The sequence below is a fragment of the Perca fluviatilis genome, chromosome 21, assembly GCF_010015445.1.
Source record: "Perca fluviatilis chromosome 21, GENO_Pfluv_1.0, whole genome shotgun sequence".
NCBI lineage: Eukaryota > Metazoa > Chordata > Actinopteri > Perciformes > Percidae > Perca > Perca fluviatilis.
This window is the reverse complement of record NC_053132.1, coordinates 7,815,252-7,832,940: the sequence shown is the minus strand read 5'-3', so window position 1 is coordinate 7,832,940 and position 17,689 is coordinate 7,815,252. Positions and strand designations below refer to the sequence as shown.

General features: G+C 40.7%; 1 protein-coding gene across 1 annotated transcript in view; it reads left to right on the top strand.

Moving 5' to 3' along the window:
* The window catches only part of LOC120551598 (ankyrin-3-like), a 52,080-nt gene that overhangs the window by 13,781 nt on the left and 20,610 nt on the right, over positions 1–17,689 (top strand). The window contains exon 2 of the mRNA XM_039789085.1: positions 17,246–17,347. Coding sequence (XP_039645019.1) covers positions 17,246–17,347 — 102 coding nt within the window. The remainder of the gene's footprint in view (positions 1–17,245; positions 17,348–17,689) is intronic.

The window sequence follows — 17,689 nt, the reverse complement described above, 5'->3', positions numbered from 1 at the left end:
AAACATTATAGCTGTGTTAACATTGAGCTCAAAAACGCTGCTGTAACCCCAGCATAGCCTCACAGAGCTGGTAGCATAGCGGTAGACTCTTAGTCTTGTTAAACTCTCAAATATTGATATCATTCAGATTCGGACTTTTCCTTGTTTATGTTTATTAATGTTTGTGTCGCTTCTCGGTTTATAGACGCAAGGTAAATGTCCCAAGTGTCATGAAAACAGGGATCTGTGTGTGTGCATATAGCAGCAGTTTGGTTGTTCACATGCACCACCACACATCCAGCTGCACACCCCTGTTGGTGCACTGTGTGCTGTTTGTGCTTTTGGTCCTGGCCAGATGTTAATTTATTCATGACCAGCGCTCTGTCTCTGTCAGAAGAGAGTCACCAAGCAGTGCTACAGTAGCTGTCCTTCTTTATTACTTCTGTCTTCTGTTATATTTTGGACCTCATTGTGTTTGTCTTGTTGCAGGGGAGTTAGTCTTTGACAACCAGATGTACAGTATGAACCCAAACAGCTGAGTGTGTGTGTGTGTGTGTGTGTGTGTGTGTGTGTGTGTGTGTGTGTGTGTGTGTGTGTGTGTGTGTGTGTGTGTGCGCGCGTGCGCGCTTTGAGAAGCCGACAGGAGGATCGATGTCTGTCTTTCAGTGTTTATGTCTGATTCCCTGTTTCCCCTCTGGGCTGGCATAGTGTGTCTACCTTAACAGTCATCACACACACACACACACACACACACACACACACATAGACATGCACACGGCCTTACATCAGCACAGTGCTTGTGATCCAGCAGCAGCAGCAGCAGCAGCAGCAGCAGTGTCATCTGCTGTCATCCAATGAGCAGAGAGCGGAGCACATCTGCCAGCCAATTGCAAGGAGGCCTAATGAGGGACAGATCCTGCAGCTGAGAACTAGTTGAAGGGAGGGTTTTTGATGCACTGATCTGATGTCTGGAGTTTCAACATAAAAAAAAGAAAAAGAAGACATAAACATATTTGATTTAGGGTTAAATTCATATTTAAAAAAGTTTTTGAGTCTGCTCACATTCAACTGCAGTGAAATGTGACAGTAAAGAGCAGAAAATAGGAGCTGAAGAGTTTTGTGCGCTGTTTTTATCCTCCTCATGTGCTGCTGTGAGAGTAGTGAGACTGCAGTAGTCAAGCGGCCAATCAGATTGCAGCACCAGTCATGGGCAGGACAAGACACACACACACACACACACACCTTTATCTGCCCATTCTCTGTCGATTTCATAAGATATACAATAACACGTGTTTTCTTCTAAGAGGAAATACATGTTTTCTAATGTAACTAATTCTTAATTTACAATATTGATAACAACATTGATTCTATAAACATTGGGTTTTGTGTACTAATCTTTACAACAAACTGGGGTATTGTTTACATTTAAGGACAGTCGTCACACTACACTGCTGCAGCCAATGCAGTACTACGAAGTGACCACCAGGGACTGATAGAGGACCTGAGTATTAATGATCAGTAACCAGGGGAGGGGTGGGGGGATAAAGTGTGCACATGGTTGCATAATAGTTGAATATCAACCATTGGCTTTAGATTTAAGACTTTTTATCATTCCAGAACAGAGCCGCATAGATTTGTCAAATGACAGACAATAAATCAGCAGCTATTTCGATAACTGACTAATTGTTTCATTCATTTTTGTCAAACTTTCTTCCATTATTTGCTGTTTTTTCTTTTTCACATTTGACAGGAAATTGAATACCTCAACGTTTTAGACTGAACCAAAATAAGCAAATTGCAGACGTTACTGTGGCCTCTGAAAACTGTGAAAGCCATTTTTTCACTATTTTCTAACATTTCGTAGACTTAGTCGAGACAATAATTACCTTGAAACAGTTTAATCCTGCAGTTTGAGTGCAAAACCATCTACCACCTTATTAAAGTCCAGGGCTTTGACCAGATTGCTTTAATACTAATGAGTAATTCTGCACCCTGAGCTAACAGGGAGGGTTCCACCTTGAGATATTGAACATTTTATACAGAATATTTTTGATTCGTACAGTTTAAGCCACAAAACAACTTTTCATGATCGCTTCATGATCCCCTGCATCACAACTCATGATAGAAAAACTATTTTTTATTTTTTTTATTTAACCTTTATTTAACCAGGTAGGCCGTTGAGAACAGGTTCTCATTTGCAACGGCGACCTGGTCAAGAAAAGCATAAGCGTGCAGGACAACATACAGTTTCACATTCAATACAATACAGGAATACAGAATACAATAGGCTACATAAAGTGCAGATTAAGTAAGCATTACAAAGCCGGTGCAATGTGAGGTGTAAAGTAAAGGCCGTTTTACAGTTGTGTGGAGGCTCCATGCAGAACTCTCGCCGTAGCCTACGTAAGTGGCCTGATGTTTATACTTGTGCGCCGAGCCGGCGTGTGTGTGTGTGTGTGTGTGTGTGTGTGTGGGGTGGGTGATAGAGCGAGGGAGAAGTGAGAGAGTGATGGCGATTAGCTTCAGATTGAGTAGTGACTCTAGAGTCATAGTGAGAGAAACAAAGTGTCTCCCCTGTTCTTTCTGACCACGGTGGGAAATCTGTAGCAGGAGAAGTTAACTCTCCTTGATTTCACGTTGTTTATGGAGGAGGAGAACCAGGAAATGAGCCGGAGGAAATGCAACACTACCAAGCCACGGCCACGACGTGTAGTTACATTTTTCGAGAGGTGCGCGTCAGGCTACGGCGTAGGGTCAGGCATAGACGCAGAGGGGTCTGCGGGGCTACACCGTCGATTTTACGCACAACTATAAAATGGCCTTAAGATGATGGATATGTGAAAGTGATATGATAATAACACAATATACATGAATAGACAGTCTATATGACTGCTGAGATGTAGTGAAGAGTCAAAAAACAGTTGAAAACAGTGATGTGAAAACAGCAATTATTCAAAACATACAGTTAAATATTTTTGTTAATACTTTCAATACTAAAGTGCTGATTGATAATATCCAAGTTTGTTTCTCGGTAACTCACATTGAAGATTATTTTCTAAACAATTTGTTTCTACAAACCTTTTTTTTTTAAGCTTTTTAAATGTTTAATGTCTGTACACAAGCAGTAATGCGACACCCTAATTGTACACATTTTAAATGATGATTTAAATCAGGAACTATCTAAAGAATCTGACCAAATGCACAATTTCAGTACAGCCATGTTTCAGTTTGTATCAAAACATATTCATGTTTAACACACAACACTGAAATAGCTGCATAGGTAAAAAAATGAAATGTCTCTGTTTGGTTGAAAGAGGATCCTCATTGGCGACAGCAACATCTGTAACCAGAAGGCCCAGATGTGGCATTCCATCACATACGTACTGTGTAGGTCAATCCAAAATCTCCGTGATTATTGATTTAACACCAGCGGGTTCTTTTCCATCCATCAACGTTCAGTTAACCCAGAGCAGCGCTGCAACATTTGGGAGATTCAGTTGCCATGGCAACTGCTCCCCCCCTCCTTCGCAGATGTCATAAAACACCAATGAAGGATCATTAAACTGGTGTCTGCATGTCTGTGTGTGTGTGTGGGGAAAAAAAAAATTATTGTCTGAGCTTTTGCTAGCTTCCTTCCAACCTGCAGTGACAGAAGAGACACATTCCTCTGCTTTTCTTTCAGAGCACATGTTCTAATAGTTCTGCTGGTTGTGATGCGTCAGTTAAACAAGACTGAGCGCAGTGACTCCTGACATCGCTGAAGTTGACCCAGTTCCATTTATTATGCAGCAGCCGCCGGTCTGATCTTCATCATCATGTTTTTTTATGGAGTAATGGAGCCCATTGAAAGTGTTCCAAACGTACGCCCGCTTTCACGGGGGTGAAGGTGTAGACCCGGTTTGGGTTTAGCCCCAAAGCTTGCTGCCTACCAGAAAGCTCCGTAGGCCAGCCTGGCGCAGTTTGAACTAGGGCTGGAGGATATGTACTGTAGGTCATTTGACCCATTTCACTGTATATCACAATATTGCATGTTTTCTGGTAATTCATTAACTAAATTGTCTATATGAAATACCTACATGGTAAAGCCTATTTTTGTATTCTGTGTGATATAAATACTAGACAAATGAAAAGTACAGAGTATTCTTTCATTTTTATTAAAAACGTAAGTGAAAAATGAACATAATGTGCAAGAAACAGAATGTAAAGCATTGTCCAAATAACGTAAATATTGCTATAAAGCAGTTCGGCCTCTGTTTTTTGACATTGCGATAGAATCAGTATGGTTAAATATATTCAATAGACATTTTGATATTGTTTTGACGGCAGTATATCGTCATATCGCCCAGCCTATACATTGAACCATTAGCATCTTGATCTTGGTCAGTGGTGGTGAATTGAATGTTAGGGGAAAAAAACTGGTTAATAGTAACTAATTTGGTCTAATAAAGCCACAGAAAAGTAAGTATGTGTTAAAACATGCCCATAATTTGCTGAATGGGAGAACATTCAGAAAAAAAGGTCCCACCTACTGCTCCCTTTGTGAAACTTCAGCATATCCCTCCGTCTCTGGATCACCAGAGAGGAAGAATGATGGGCGGAGACCTTCTGACCCTCAAAGTCTTCCATGTCCACCCTCAGCTCATAGTAGTTCTTGGCTTGGCTTGTTTCTAGGCCTGAACACACGGATCTCATAAAGTGGCGTATGTACGACACGCCAATTCTTATGCCATTTTGGCGTGTTATCAAGACGCATAATCGCTTTTTAGCGTGTTTATCAACGCTGTTCGGCTGCCATTGACCTACGTTCGCCGTAGCGAGTAGTATGAGAGGACGTAAGTCCACGGAGGGAGGGGAGGTTGGTTGGGGTGGGGATGTGTAAAACACAGAACCTTCATCTAGGAGAGCCGGGATCGCGTCCTGCGCGTGGTGTTTTTCAACCGTTTTTTTTTTTTTTTTTTTAAGACTTCCTCAATGTTTCTTTCCTAAACCCAACCGTTTATTGTTTTCCTAAGCGTGTGACGTTGGTCACCGTCATGTTTTTGATGTTTTCTTTCATGATTTTGTCTTTGCATAGACATACACGTGGATAGCTCAATATGCGTACAAATAACACGCCATTTGGCTTTAGGAAAGTGGCGTGTATGTTTACGCAAAGTCATGATGCCATGTTGGCCTGAAAGATGAACGGTGAGGCAATTAATACTGCTCTAATTAAATAAAAACGTGTATTTCCTTTCTGGTTGAGTTCCACACTTCAAACATAGACCTAAATAATTTCAGAATACCTTTTTGGTAGAGTAGATAGAATTTGAGTCCGGTCTTTTATTATCTCCTGATCCAAATTGACTAATTTGTGGATGAGGTTTGGTAGTGGTGCACTGCTGTTTGTTCCTCCATCCTCACCGTCCACTTTCCTGCAGAGTTGTCGATGCCCCCGTTGCTCATGTCACAGTAAGCCAGCGGGGCCGGCTGGGTAGATGGTGTACACTCGGCCCAGGCCCGAGGGCTCTGTAGACGTCACTTAAGTCTGTGGGCACAGGGGACTGATAAGCTGCACTGCAAACAACTCTGAAGCTTTACCAAAGAGAAAAACAAGATATTTTTTGCCAAAAATAAGGCTTGAAACAAAGAAAAAAATCCCATACACAACACCCTGCACTGTATCACTGTCGCCTTAAGTCGTCATATCAAGACAGGTAAGCCTGTGTTAATCCACTTTAAATAGCATTTGTTTGAATGTACAGATTTTTTTTTAAGTGACCTGCTTCATGTTCTACTCGAACATAGGGTCAGTTTCAGCAAATATGACAGAAAGTTGGTTTTATAAGGCTTACCTACTGCACCTTTAACCATACTGTAGCGCTGTCACATCATGACACTGATTTATTTTTCAGCAGTGATTTGTAACGGTTTTGGAAGCCACTGACAAACGATGCCACATCAGAAAACGCTTGACAAAATGTGTTCTTCTAAAGAACAGTTGCAAACAACATATTTTGTTGTTCAATCTGGAGGACTTGTTGGTACGTGTGCTCGGTGTCAGCGAGTACTGAAGGAAAATGAAAATTGAGCGGAAGTACGTATGAGGGCGGAGCCAGGCTAGAATAGATCTGTGCTTTTCCTGATTTTAGACTTTCTGGTAATGAGTGATCATACCATGTTGATAGGGTTTCTTTACCTCTTTGTTCCTTCTCATGTCAGAGAGGAAAGTGGCAGGGATGCAATTTGATGATGTCTTTATAATCTCTATTTTTCCACAGGCTTTACACATTCAGTCTGTTTACTAGTTGTATAAAGCCTAGCCAAGCAGCTAACCGGCTCTTTTCTATTAATAGCCACAATAGTCACAACCTATCTTTAACCTCCACTAAAAAGATTTTTTTTTAAAAGATGTAAAAAAACATCACTAGGACCTGAAAAAGATTTTCTTGATTACAATTAGACACACAACGATTAAAAGGACATCACTTCATCTATCAGTTTTTATTTCAAATAATCGTTCAGTCTTTAAAAAGTCCAGGTCAAACTTCATGTATTTAAATGAACGGTTTTCTGACCAAACATCTAAAACCAAACGGCGTTTTAATCATCAAATCATGTAAAATGAGGTAAACCATCAAATCCTCACATTTCCTGAGAATGTTTTGCATTTTTTGCTTCGATATAAATTATAAAAATAGGTGTACTTTTCTAATTGTTGTTTTAGCCCTAGACTCATGACTCTTTCCTCTTCTGATCTGCCACTAGCATGTTTATGGTATAGTATATACGCACACAATCAGCAGGAATTTATAAAAAGTTACAGTGACAGTTGTTAACTGCATTAATTGATTTTCATTGGACACCAAATCACCATATTTTCCTAAACCTGTTGTGCCTAAACCTGACCAACAATGGTGCTGTAGGTAGGATTGCGAAGATCCAGGACTTAGCTAAAAAATTTTAACATCAACAACTTCTCAGTCCCTCCCCCCTTTCTGCTAAAGCCCAAAACGGTCTCTTAAGCCCCTCCCCCCACAAGGGAGAATGAATTATTTTTCAGCAGTGATTTGTAACGGTTTTGGAAGCCACTGACAAACGATGCCACATCAGAAAACGCTTGACAAAATGTGTTCTTCTAAAGAACAGTTGCAAACAACATATTTTGTTGTTCAATCTGGAGGACTTGTTGGTACGTGTGCTCGGTGTCAGCGAGACCTGATCCTGAGCACTGACAGAGACGGTAGTCTATATCCACGGCGTTCCACTTCCGGGTTTGCTCCGGTGCCGCAGGAAATTCCGCCGGATGCATGTCTTTTCGCTGATGCTTCTGCTTTCTTTGTGTTGGAATTTTAAACTCTGGTAGATTTATGGTTCACTGCTCCTCAGATCTCTGCAGGGTAAATCCAGACAGCTAGCTAGACAGCTTCTGACAATTTGATAAACAAAAATGTCTATTATGCTCTAGTAAATGATACCCCAATTAACAAAACTGCCTACATTTTTTTTTTTTACATTACATGTCATTTAGCTGACTCTTTTATCCAAAGTGACTTACAATTGCTATTATGTCAGCGGTCGCTCGCCTCTGGAGCAACTATGGGTTAAGTGTCTTGCTTAGGGACACATTGGTTGATGTATCGCAGTGGGAATTGAATCCAGATCTCCCACACCAAAGGCTTGTGTCATATCCACTGCTCCATCACCACCATTTAAATACCACCCTTAAAGTTCCCATGGCATGAACATTTCACTTTATGAGGTTTTTTAACATTAATATGCTTTCCCCCAGCCTGCCTATGGTCCCCAATTGGCTTGAAATGGCGATAGGTGTAAACCGAGCCCTGGGTATCCTGCTCTGCCTTTGAGAAAATGAAAGCTCAGATGGGACGATCTGGAATCTTCTCCTTATGAGGTCATAACAAGCGAGGTTACCTCCCCTTTCTCTGCTTTGCCCGCCCAGAGAATTTGGCCCACCCATGAGAAAGAGACATCATGGCATTCAAATGAGCAAAGTGGCAGTTGGTCAAGGCCACACCCCCACCCTCCACCTTGCCCCTCCCTCTCTCCTCCTCAATAGCTACAGACACAGAAATGGCACGTTCTGAGGAAAGCTCATTGTGGGACTGGCTCTAGTGGCTGTAATTCTGCACCAAGGCTGAATTTCAGGAAAGAGACTTCAGATACAGTATTAGGGGCCCACTAAGGTCTATAGAAAAGCATCCAAAGAGCACCATGTCATGGGACTTTAAAATCACCGGGAGAGTCAGACCCAGCCAGACTCTGGGCGGTAAAACTGAGATTTGAGCTCCTAATTTAAGTTTGTGTTCTGTTTTTCAGCTGTGGTTTGGTAAATTGCTATTAAACACAGTCGAAGAGGATTTGAATTGCCATTTTTTTTCTCTCAGTTCTTATAATTTTGGCACTGATTTTCCTTTGGTGATGGCTAAAACCTCTTTGGGGCGGGGGGTGGGGGGGGCCAAAAATGTCTCTATGCAGGAAAAACCCTGGTCTGTTTGACTCACCCTGGCTTGCTGGCTAGTTGTATCTGCTATGTAGAAAGAGACTTTACTTCCACAGCATGGTGCGGTTACATGTCTTTGTGCGAACAGATAAGGAGGCAATACTTGACAACCAAGCTTTCTGCCTGCAGATTATTTTGGCTGCATTGGTCTCTGTGTGTATGAGATGGGGGATGCAGATATGGTAAATCATGCAGTGATTCTCTAAACATGTTTCATGCACACAGACACACAACTGGAGACATGATCACAACTGTTGCAGCTGTCGAGGTGGAGCTAGTTTTAACTACTTTATATACAGTTCTAGGGCTGCCCAATATATCGTATTGTATTCGCCATCGCAATATCAACCGACGCAATAAACACATTGCGAAAGAATGCGACATATCACGAAAGACACTTGGAGATAATTTTTTTTGTGTTAATTGAAAGATGTCAGTAGAAAACGGCACTTTAAAATGGAACTGTCATTCTTTTTTTATCGGTGCCTTTTTATGTTCAATACAATGTTCATTTTTTGTTCAATAAAATAATATTGGAAAGAGTTTCATTTATTTTAAATTCAACACGCAATTTCTTGCATTTTAGCAGAACTGAGTACATTTTAATATCTGTTTCTTTATTAGTAAAAAAATTATTGCAAGTAATCGTTATCGTTATCGCATACCGCATATTTTCCTCATATTGTGCAGCCCTATACAGTTCAGTTCAGTGGTTCAGGTCCCTTCAAAAGAGTCACCAGCCAAATCTAAGCGGTTGTGAGATGATTAGAGGAATACTTCACTCCCAAAATTACTCACCATGTGTTGCATGAATTCCTGAAGAAAACTTTGTTTTTCTTGCATGCCTCCAAGGTGAACAGAGAATCCAAAAACAGAGAAAAGTCTTGATGAATTGAACTACATCTGTTCCACATAACACTTCCACATAACAGTAAGGGTAAATAGGAAGGTTTTAGCTGTGTTTGGGGAAGTACTGAGCATACGACTGGATAAACCATACTTGGATTAAACTGCATGAGTGAGAGTGTGAGAGTTTGTACGCTGAAGTTAGTTTTGCTGTTTTTGAAAATCCTTGTTAAATAAATAAAAATAGGGGGGACACCCTATTACTATAACTCATCAAGGATTTTCTCTGTATTTAAATTCTTTGTTCATTGTGGAGGAATGCTAGAAAAACTAAATTTTCTTCACAAATTCTGTGATAATTTTGGAGGTTAAGTATTTTAATGAATGAAAAAAATCTGAAAATTCTGCATTCATTTTTTGGAATTTTCCCCTATTTTTTGGTCATTTATGACATAACAGATAATTGTATCTATTTGAGCCTAAAACAATTACTTAAATAAAAGCAGAGAAGTTTAGAGGGGAAATGTCTCTTTGGTGGAACTGCTGCACAATTGCTATGAAAAGTAACTAGTACAGTAAAGCTGTCAGATGAATGTAGTGAGGTAAGCATATAGTACATCACACTAGGAACTACCTCTCATTTTTAAATTCTGCTTTTAACAAGTGGCAGTGGCTTTCATTGTCCTCTGATCCCGCATTGTTCCCGTGAGAGTTGGTTTGAGATTAACGCCGGAAACTCTTCTGTCTCACCCCCTACCCCCACACACACACACCCCTCCTCCTCCTCCTCCTCGTCCTCCTCCTCCATACTCTGGACTTTCTCACTGCAAGCCAGGTATTTTTAGCTGTGACATAATGCCCCTATATCTCTCTCTCTCTTTCACTCACACTCTTCCACTCCTTGTCTCTCTCCCCGTCTCTCTCCCTGTCTCTCTCTTTCTCACTCACTCACTCACTCTCACTCACACACACTCACACACACAGACCATCCCTCCTCCTCTCTCCCCCTCTCCTCTCTTGCCCCCATCCCTCTCTCCCTAGCTTCCAGGCTATAGGGCTAGCTGCAACAGTAATTGAGTGCTCAGGTTTCACTCTTTCAGCTGCAGGCTGAGAAACATGGCAGTGGAGGAGGCAGCAGACTATTTGGCAGAAGTAAGTCTTTACTGTCTGTACTTTACTGTCAAGTCATCGAGCTCTCTGACTGTAAACAGACTCCACTCTCCTGTTACGTTGCATTAATGCTAACAGGATTTGGGGAATTTACAGGCAGTAGGATTGAGTGATGTTGTGTGGTAGTTACTGGTCCAGACGGATTTTTCGGATGAGGTGGGACGTTAAAGGTTGGAGGGGTCGTTGATGGGACGGGTCGCAGTGGCAACTCTGCTGCACCACTCTGCTGCAGTGTGCGTGGATGTGTGTGTGTATGTGTGTGTGTGTGTGTGCGTGTGTGTGTGTATGTATGTACAGTATATGCCTGTGGATCTGTTTGCTTTTCTAACTGCTTCAACTGTCATTGTAACTTTTTATAAATTCCTGCTGATTGTGTGCGTATCAGCCTGTTCATGCAGTGTTGTGTTGCACAGTGATGTGAATGGACGCACCTGACCTTGGATGAGTCAGTGGCGCATGCTCTGTGTGTGTGTTTGTGTTTGTGGAAAAGGGGAATAAAAGGGAGAACTACAAAATGAAAAATTAGAAGAAAAGGAGAGAGATTGATGTTTATAATCAAGTTAATGTTGTCATTAACTCAAATCCACTTAGTGAGGTAGACAGAAAGCCCTTCACAAGCCTCTGTAATCAGAAAAAGCCTGGTGTTATGTGATATACAGTATGCAGTATATGCCAGCTCATCATTGGTTTACTGCAGGACCCAAAGAGCATTTTAATGAGACTCCAATATTAGCTGGATTTTTTTTGTGGAATTTTGAAACATTTGTCTGACATGCTAATAAAACCAGGTAGGAGGGCTTGAATCTGATGTAGTTTAAAGAATACTGTTTTCCTTTCAATAAAAAAGGTGATTCTGTTAAATATAACCAACACAAAAAAGCTAGCTGGTCATAAGAATGATTACCAGTGTCTCGTGCCTCAGCGCCATCGTTTGCAAGGGGGGGTAGCTCCCATGTTGGAATGTGTGTAACTGTATGAGCGTGTTCTGGAAAAGAGCGACTGTAGCATTCTTTGTATATCTCTCATGTGTCTGGAATGACACAAGTCTTCACTCTGTTACGCTGTTACAACCCTGAGAAATTATTAATGCTGCCAATAAATCCCTCCCTCCTTTTGTTCATGTTTTAAACTCCAAATCATACCCACATATTTTCATATCACAAGTCCGCTCTGTGATTTTTATCCAGCCGTAATGTGGACAAGATCTGCCACTAATGATTACATTCATTATCAATTCATCTTTAATATAAAATACTTGATTAATCGCCTAATTGTTGGGTCTTAAAAATGGCAGAAAATTGTGAAAAAGTTGACGTCTTCAAATAAGCTTGTTTAGTCCGTCTAAAACACAAAGTTATTCAGTTTATTGGCATTTTTCGCTGGGCCTAAAGGATCGATAGATTATCATTAATACTGACCTCTAATCAATGAATCCTTTCAATTGTTTCAGCTCTATTATGGACATAATAATAATGCGATAAACAACATAGTGTCAAATGCATTCCTGGCTCACACCAGCCAACGTGGCACAGGACCAGAGCTGGAGCAACCTGAGAGGCATGAAAGTGAATACAGTGGGAGAGCTGATGGCAGGAATCACAGGGAGGAGCACACATTTTTATTTATTTTTTGGGGGGGCTTTTTTCCCTTTATTTCAGAGTGACAGTGGATAGACAGGAAAGGTGAGAGAGAGATGGGGGACGACACGCAGCAAAGAGACGCAGGTCGGATTCGAACCCGGGCCGCTGCAAAGGCCTCAGCCTACATGGGGCGCACGCTCTTACTGGGTGAGCTAGAGGCCGCCCCAGCAGCACACATTTAAACAGGAAGACACTTTTATTGATTCTATTTCTGGGCTCTTATCAGTGACATTCCTGTGTGCACATGAACATGCATGGACTGGTCTGTCTGTTGTTGCTCATTACTACAGTTATGCGTGCTTATTACTGCAGTATGCTTTATGTTTCTCTCTTTATCTGCCCATATAAGGTTTTCTTTTTCAATGTTTCCCTTTTTCAAGACAATACAGAAATATATATATATATATACATAAGGGTTGTTTTTTCAGCAGAGGAACCAAACAAGAATTAAATCACTCACACAGGCTTGTAAATATGTTGGCGCTGTTGTGTGTGGATGTAGTTAAATAATCCATTATATATGTATAAGTTTGCATCAGTTTTTGTAGCAGTTCTTTAGTTCGATGTTTTACAGACTCGTTTTAGGGACGTCAAGCTCAGGAGGTAGAGCGGTCGTCTACCAATCAGGTCGGTGGTTCGATCCCTGGCCCCCGCTGTCGACATGTTGAAGTGTCCGTGGGCAAGACACTGAACCCTTCTGCTTCTTCTTCTCCTTCGGGGAAAACACGACCGCGCTGCATTGTGGTATATGAGAGTCAAATGTAGGGTACATCGTACGTACACTCAAATTAGCTGTGCATTGTGGGTATTTTATAGTGGACTATATAGTGAATGAAATTAACCGCGGAGAATTCGAACACCACTACAAAATGGCGAACACACTATGGTGCACTAGTTCCATGATAGGGAACGGTTTCAAACACAGCTGTTTCTATCTTCAGTCTGATTGTCTGTCATGTAAATTCAAATGTAAGGTTGTGTGGAAAAACTCAGCTGGACTTCAGTGCTCTTTGGTCAGTGCTTTCTAATAGCATGATGCCTTGAACTGGAATTCTGATAATGCTCTGAGTTATGGGCAGCCAAGCCTGGTGCCACGTTTAACTTAAAAGGCTTGGCATTGTGCCCTACAACCCTTCTCAGCACAATGCCTCTCCCACAGCGTCCACATGCTTTCAACAGTGGCCGAAACCAACCAGAGGTTTTGTTTTTGATAAGAAACGTTTCATTCTGCTTTTCCTTTTTCCTCCACTTGTGTCAGTTGTTACTAATTGCTAAGCCTGGCTTAATTACTATATGAATTGTGATTTTAAATGTGCAGGTTTGATATTGTGAGTCAGATTCAAGTACTGTATATGAGCTGCACCTTTCATTCAGTTTGCACTCCCAGTACATGTTTGTGTAGCATCTGATTTATAAAGACAGCAGCTATGCGATCAAGTGGAAGGGATTAAATTCCAGGTCCAGGAAATTATTTTAATGATCTATATAAAGAAAAAGATCCAATAACCTTTTATGTGTATGTAGTTGAGGTAATCATTACACATTACAATTTATCCTATCTAGTGTGTTTTTAAAGTAAACAAGATCAGTTATTTGATCAGTTATTTTATACGTCCATATATCTGCTTTGAAATCATAGAAAAAAAGATGCTCCTTATGACTCCAGAACTTCCCTGAGAATCATCTTTCTTCAATTTCAAAATAATCCAGTCATAGTTGTCTGTACATCAACAGGTACATTGTAAACAGGAATTGCTAATAGCTAATCTGGCGTACATTTATTGATTCTAATTTGCCAATTTGCAATTTTAAGCCCACAGTATACCTCACTGACTGGCAACATTAGTACATCCCATTATACTTCATCCCAAATTATGGGAACTGTAGTTTGGAAATTTAGCGCATGATTATCACCCAAATAGAAGTGAGGCAAAGTACTATAATACAGTAAGAGTGACAAAATCCATCGTTGTGGGCGCACAGTGTCAGTCTATGAAAACTGTAGGTTTTAGTTATTTAAAAAAAAAAATTCTTGAAAACTATTTAAGAATTGCATTTAGGGGCAGATGCCCTTTTTCCATCAGTAATGGGGGTCAAACAGTAACAACCGCTTATATCTAGGGATGCACATAGGGATGCCAGTATCGGGGATCGGTCCGATGCCGGGCGCATGTACTTGTAATCATAAAATTACTCCGATACTACCGCACCCGATACCACCTCATAGCAACGTGACATTAACTTCTCCGTCGAACAGGTATAGGCGGCGGAAGAGGAGCAACGGCAGCCGTTTAGAGATTTTTGGCTGGACACAAGGTTAAGAAACATTTACAAAAGGTTTTGAAACTTTTACAAATGCTGCAAGACAGTTTTGTAAAATACTCGCAGTAGCAGCCATTCGGTAAACTTCTGTGTCTGATGTCATGGCGTCCGGTAAGCCCCCCGAGTCTCTGCCCCACCCAGTGGATGCTGACACCAAAAACACTCCCTGTGTGTGTGTGTGTGTGTGTGTGTGTGTGTGTGTGTGTGTGTGTGTGTGTGTGTGTGTGTGTGTGTGTGTGTGTGTGTGTGTGTCTGTCTGTCTGTCTGTCTGCCTGTGTGTGTGTCTGTGTGTGTGATGATGAACTCAGATAAGAGCCTTTCACTGGGTGGGAAATGAGCTCAGCTGTCAGCTTTAGCCAACAATCTGTCTACAACAACAAAGATCATGCATGGTGCAGTGAGCATGACAAGACTGCTCACTGCAACAAAACTATACAACTTTAAATTACAGAGAAAACCTCTACTCTCAATAAATCCAATATGTCATGTCATATATTATGAAAGTCTGGATTGTTCAGTTCAGGTAATTAACAAATACCTGATCTACATAATAATTGTTCACTTAACAACTTTATTACATGACTATAATGTTTTAATGTCGCTGCAATTTGGCTACCATTAACAAATGCCTTCATTGCCTTCATTATTTTACAATCTGAAACTGTGTGTCCTGCCACGTGATGACGTTTACTGTAAGCTTTCTAGAGTAGTTTAGGACACAAATATAAAGTTTCCATCTAACTGAAAATGTTCAAACCCATGGCTGCACTGTTCCATTAAATGGAAATATTCTAGATGTGTTCTTTGCATTGTTTTATCACACATGACCTCCAAAGTAACCTTTACATATTTGGCATTTTTGGAAACTTTGGGATCTCCAAAAGAACTTAAAATAAAGTTCTGTTGGTTTGAACAATGTCTGGCTGGACAGCACAAGTTTGTAATGACTGACTCGCTGTTGGAAGCTACAGTATTAAAGCGAGCCTATGCACCTTTTTTGAAAGCAGAGATAACACATTCCTCCTCTTACAAATGAAAAGTTAAATTTATATACAGTAAAAGACAGAATTCAATACACTCAGGGGTTTTGCTGCTACAGCCTCACTTGGTCTGGTATGACCATTAGCTCATGGTGGCTAATGTTATCGTAGCTAGTGTGTGCTAGTTTTTTTTTCAGAGGTTATATAAATGTTAGTTTCCTCATTTATACATTTATACCATTTAGCAAATAACAAAGTATGATTACACTGGTTATAATGCTCAGTGTACCAAAGTAAAGACACTTATAAGCTGTGTGACGTATAGTTCTGGCCTCGCCGTCATCCATTAATTCCTGATAATAGACACCTCGTCGGGCATTAACCCTTACATAGTCTATATCGACAAAGTATCATTGCCAGGATTGTTCAGGTCCAGCTAGAAATTCCGCCGGAGGTCCCTCATTTTGGCCGTATATCCGTCACCTTTCGCTTCCTTTGTGTTGGCATTTTAAACTCCGGTGGATTTCTGAGGACTATGGTTAACTGCTCCTCAGATCTCTGCAGGGTAAATCCAGACAGCTAGCTAGGAAATCTAAAAGAACTTTTGAACGTACAAATGTTCCACTAAAACAAGTTCCTTCGCGAGGCTATTTTGCAGAGGCACCGTTGCTCCGTCCGTCGGATAGCGCTGCCCAAAACGATTGTGATTGGTTTAAAGAAATGCTAATAAACCAGAGCACGTTTTTCCCCCAATCCCGTAATTTTGTGTGGACTAGCCAGACCCTCCTCCGCAGAACTGTGGAAAAAGGTCTAGCAATACTGTATTTACTCCATACTAAATTGTATTTCTATCTTTCCTACAAAGAGAATACTCTTTTCCTGCATTAATCTATGATTGATGATTGAGCCTCATTTTAGGAGAACTATCTGCAAATAAAAACAGCTAAATAAACTTTTTACATGTTTAGACTCGTCTCTATTTGTGCTGCTATAATCCTGTATCAAATACAGAGTTTCTGTGAAAGCAGGTTCGTGTATGAGCCCAGTCAGCCTTTTACCAACTCTATAATGCCTTATGTGTTTATATTCTTTCTAGAGAATATAGTAGGTTAATAGGCACATGAGCAAAGGGTAATTGGAGAATGCACAGTGTTGCTGTGTGGGTATCTGTTTGAATACACGGGTGTGGCAGACTGTAGCTCTGCACTGCAATCATGAAATCAGAGACACACACTGATTATCTGCCTTCCTGCCTTAAACCCTTCATCTCCACATATTTTCCTCTAAATATTCTTATGCATTCATTGGAAAAAAAACAAAACAAGCAAACCTAACAGATATGGTAAATCCCTCATTATTCTTGGCTTGTGATGTTTGACCAGGTTTTCACTTTCCTTCACACTCAAACCTAGTATTTCAAATTGGTTTTGGCTCTTATTTAGCTTCTCAAAGGACTTTCCATATGAAATGTACCATATTTTTTCAGCTAATAACAAGAAGGATTTATTCAATTTATCTCTCATTGCAGGGATTCATAGGGATGTTATGACACATAAGTAACAGCTTCTGGCTAATGCATTTAATAAAATAACAATTAGCCTGGAATAAGCTCTGTGTTATTTAAGATATGGAACTTCTTCCTTTTTTTATAATTCATGCTTTTTCTTTGCACTTAGACACAGCAAAGGCTCTTTGGTTTGTTCATACATCCATCAGTTTTTATTTTCCCTGGTTTTCCGTGTACCTGCAGTCCCCTTCCTGAAGTTAAGATGACAACCTGTTCCTCTCTCTCTGTCCTCCTGCAGACGGACGTCAACGCCAGTTATCTGCGATCAGCTCGGGCCGGGAACCTCGAGAAAGCTTTGGACTACCTGAAGAATGGAGTGGACATTAATATTTGCAATCAGGTGAGATACATAACAATCTTCAGAAAACAAGAGTGCACTTCCACTTAATAGTAATCAGTTTTTGGCTTTCACTATTAAAGTGAACCTGCTGGTGATGAGTGTAGAGATCTTAAAGTCATATTACTCCTAAATGTTATTGTAACAAATATTAACAAATCACTCTGCGGCAAATTCCACACAATTGTCCAAAGGGGAGTGAGAGGGGACGGGAGGAGGAGGAGGGAGGGGCGAGTTAGCCTTGTTTTGTTTGAAAATACTTTGAACATCAACAAGAAGTGCCGTCACCCAACATCGCATAGAGCACCTTTAAAGTGATGGTTCGGAGTAATTTCACCCGGTCCT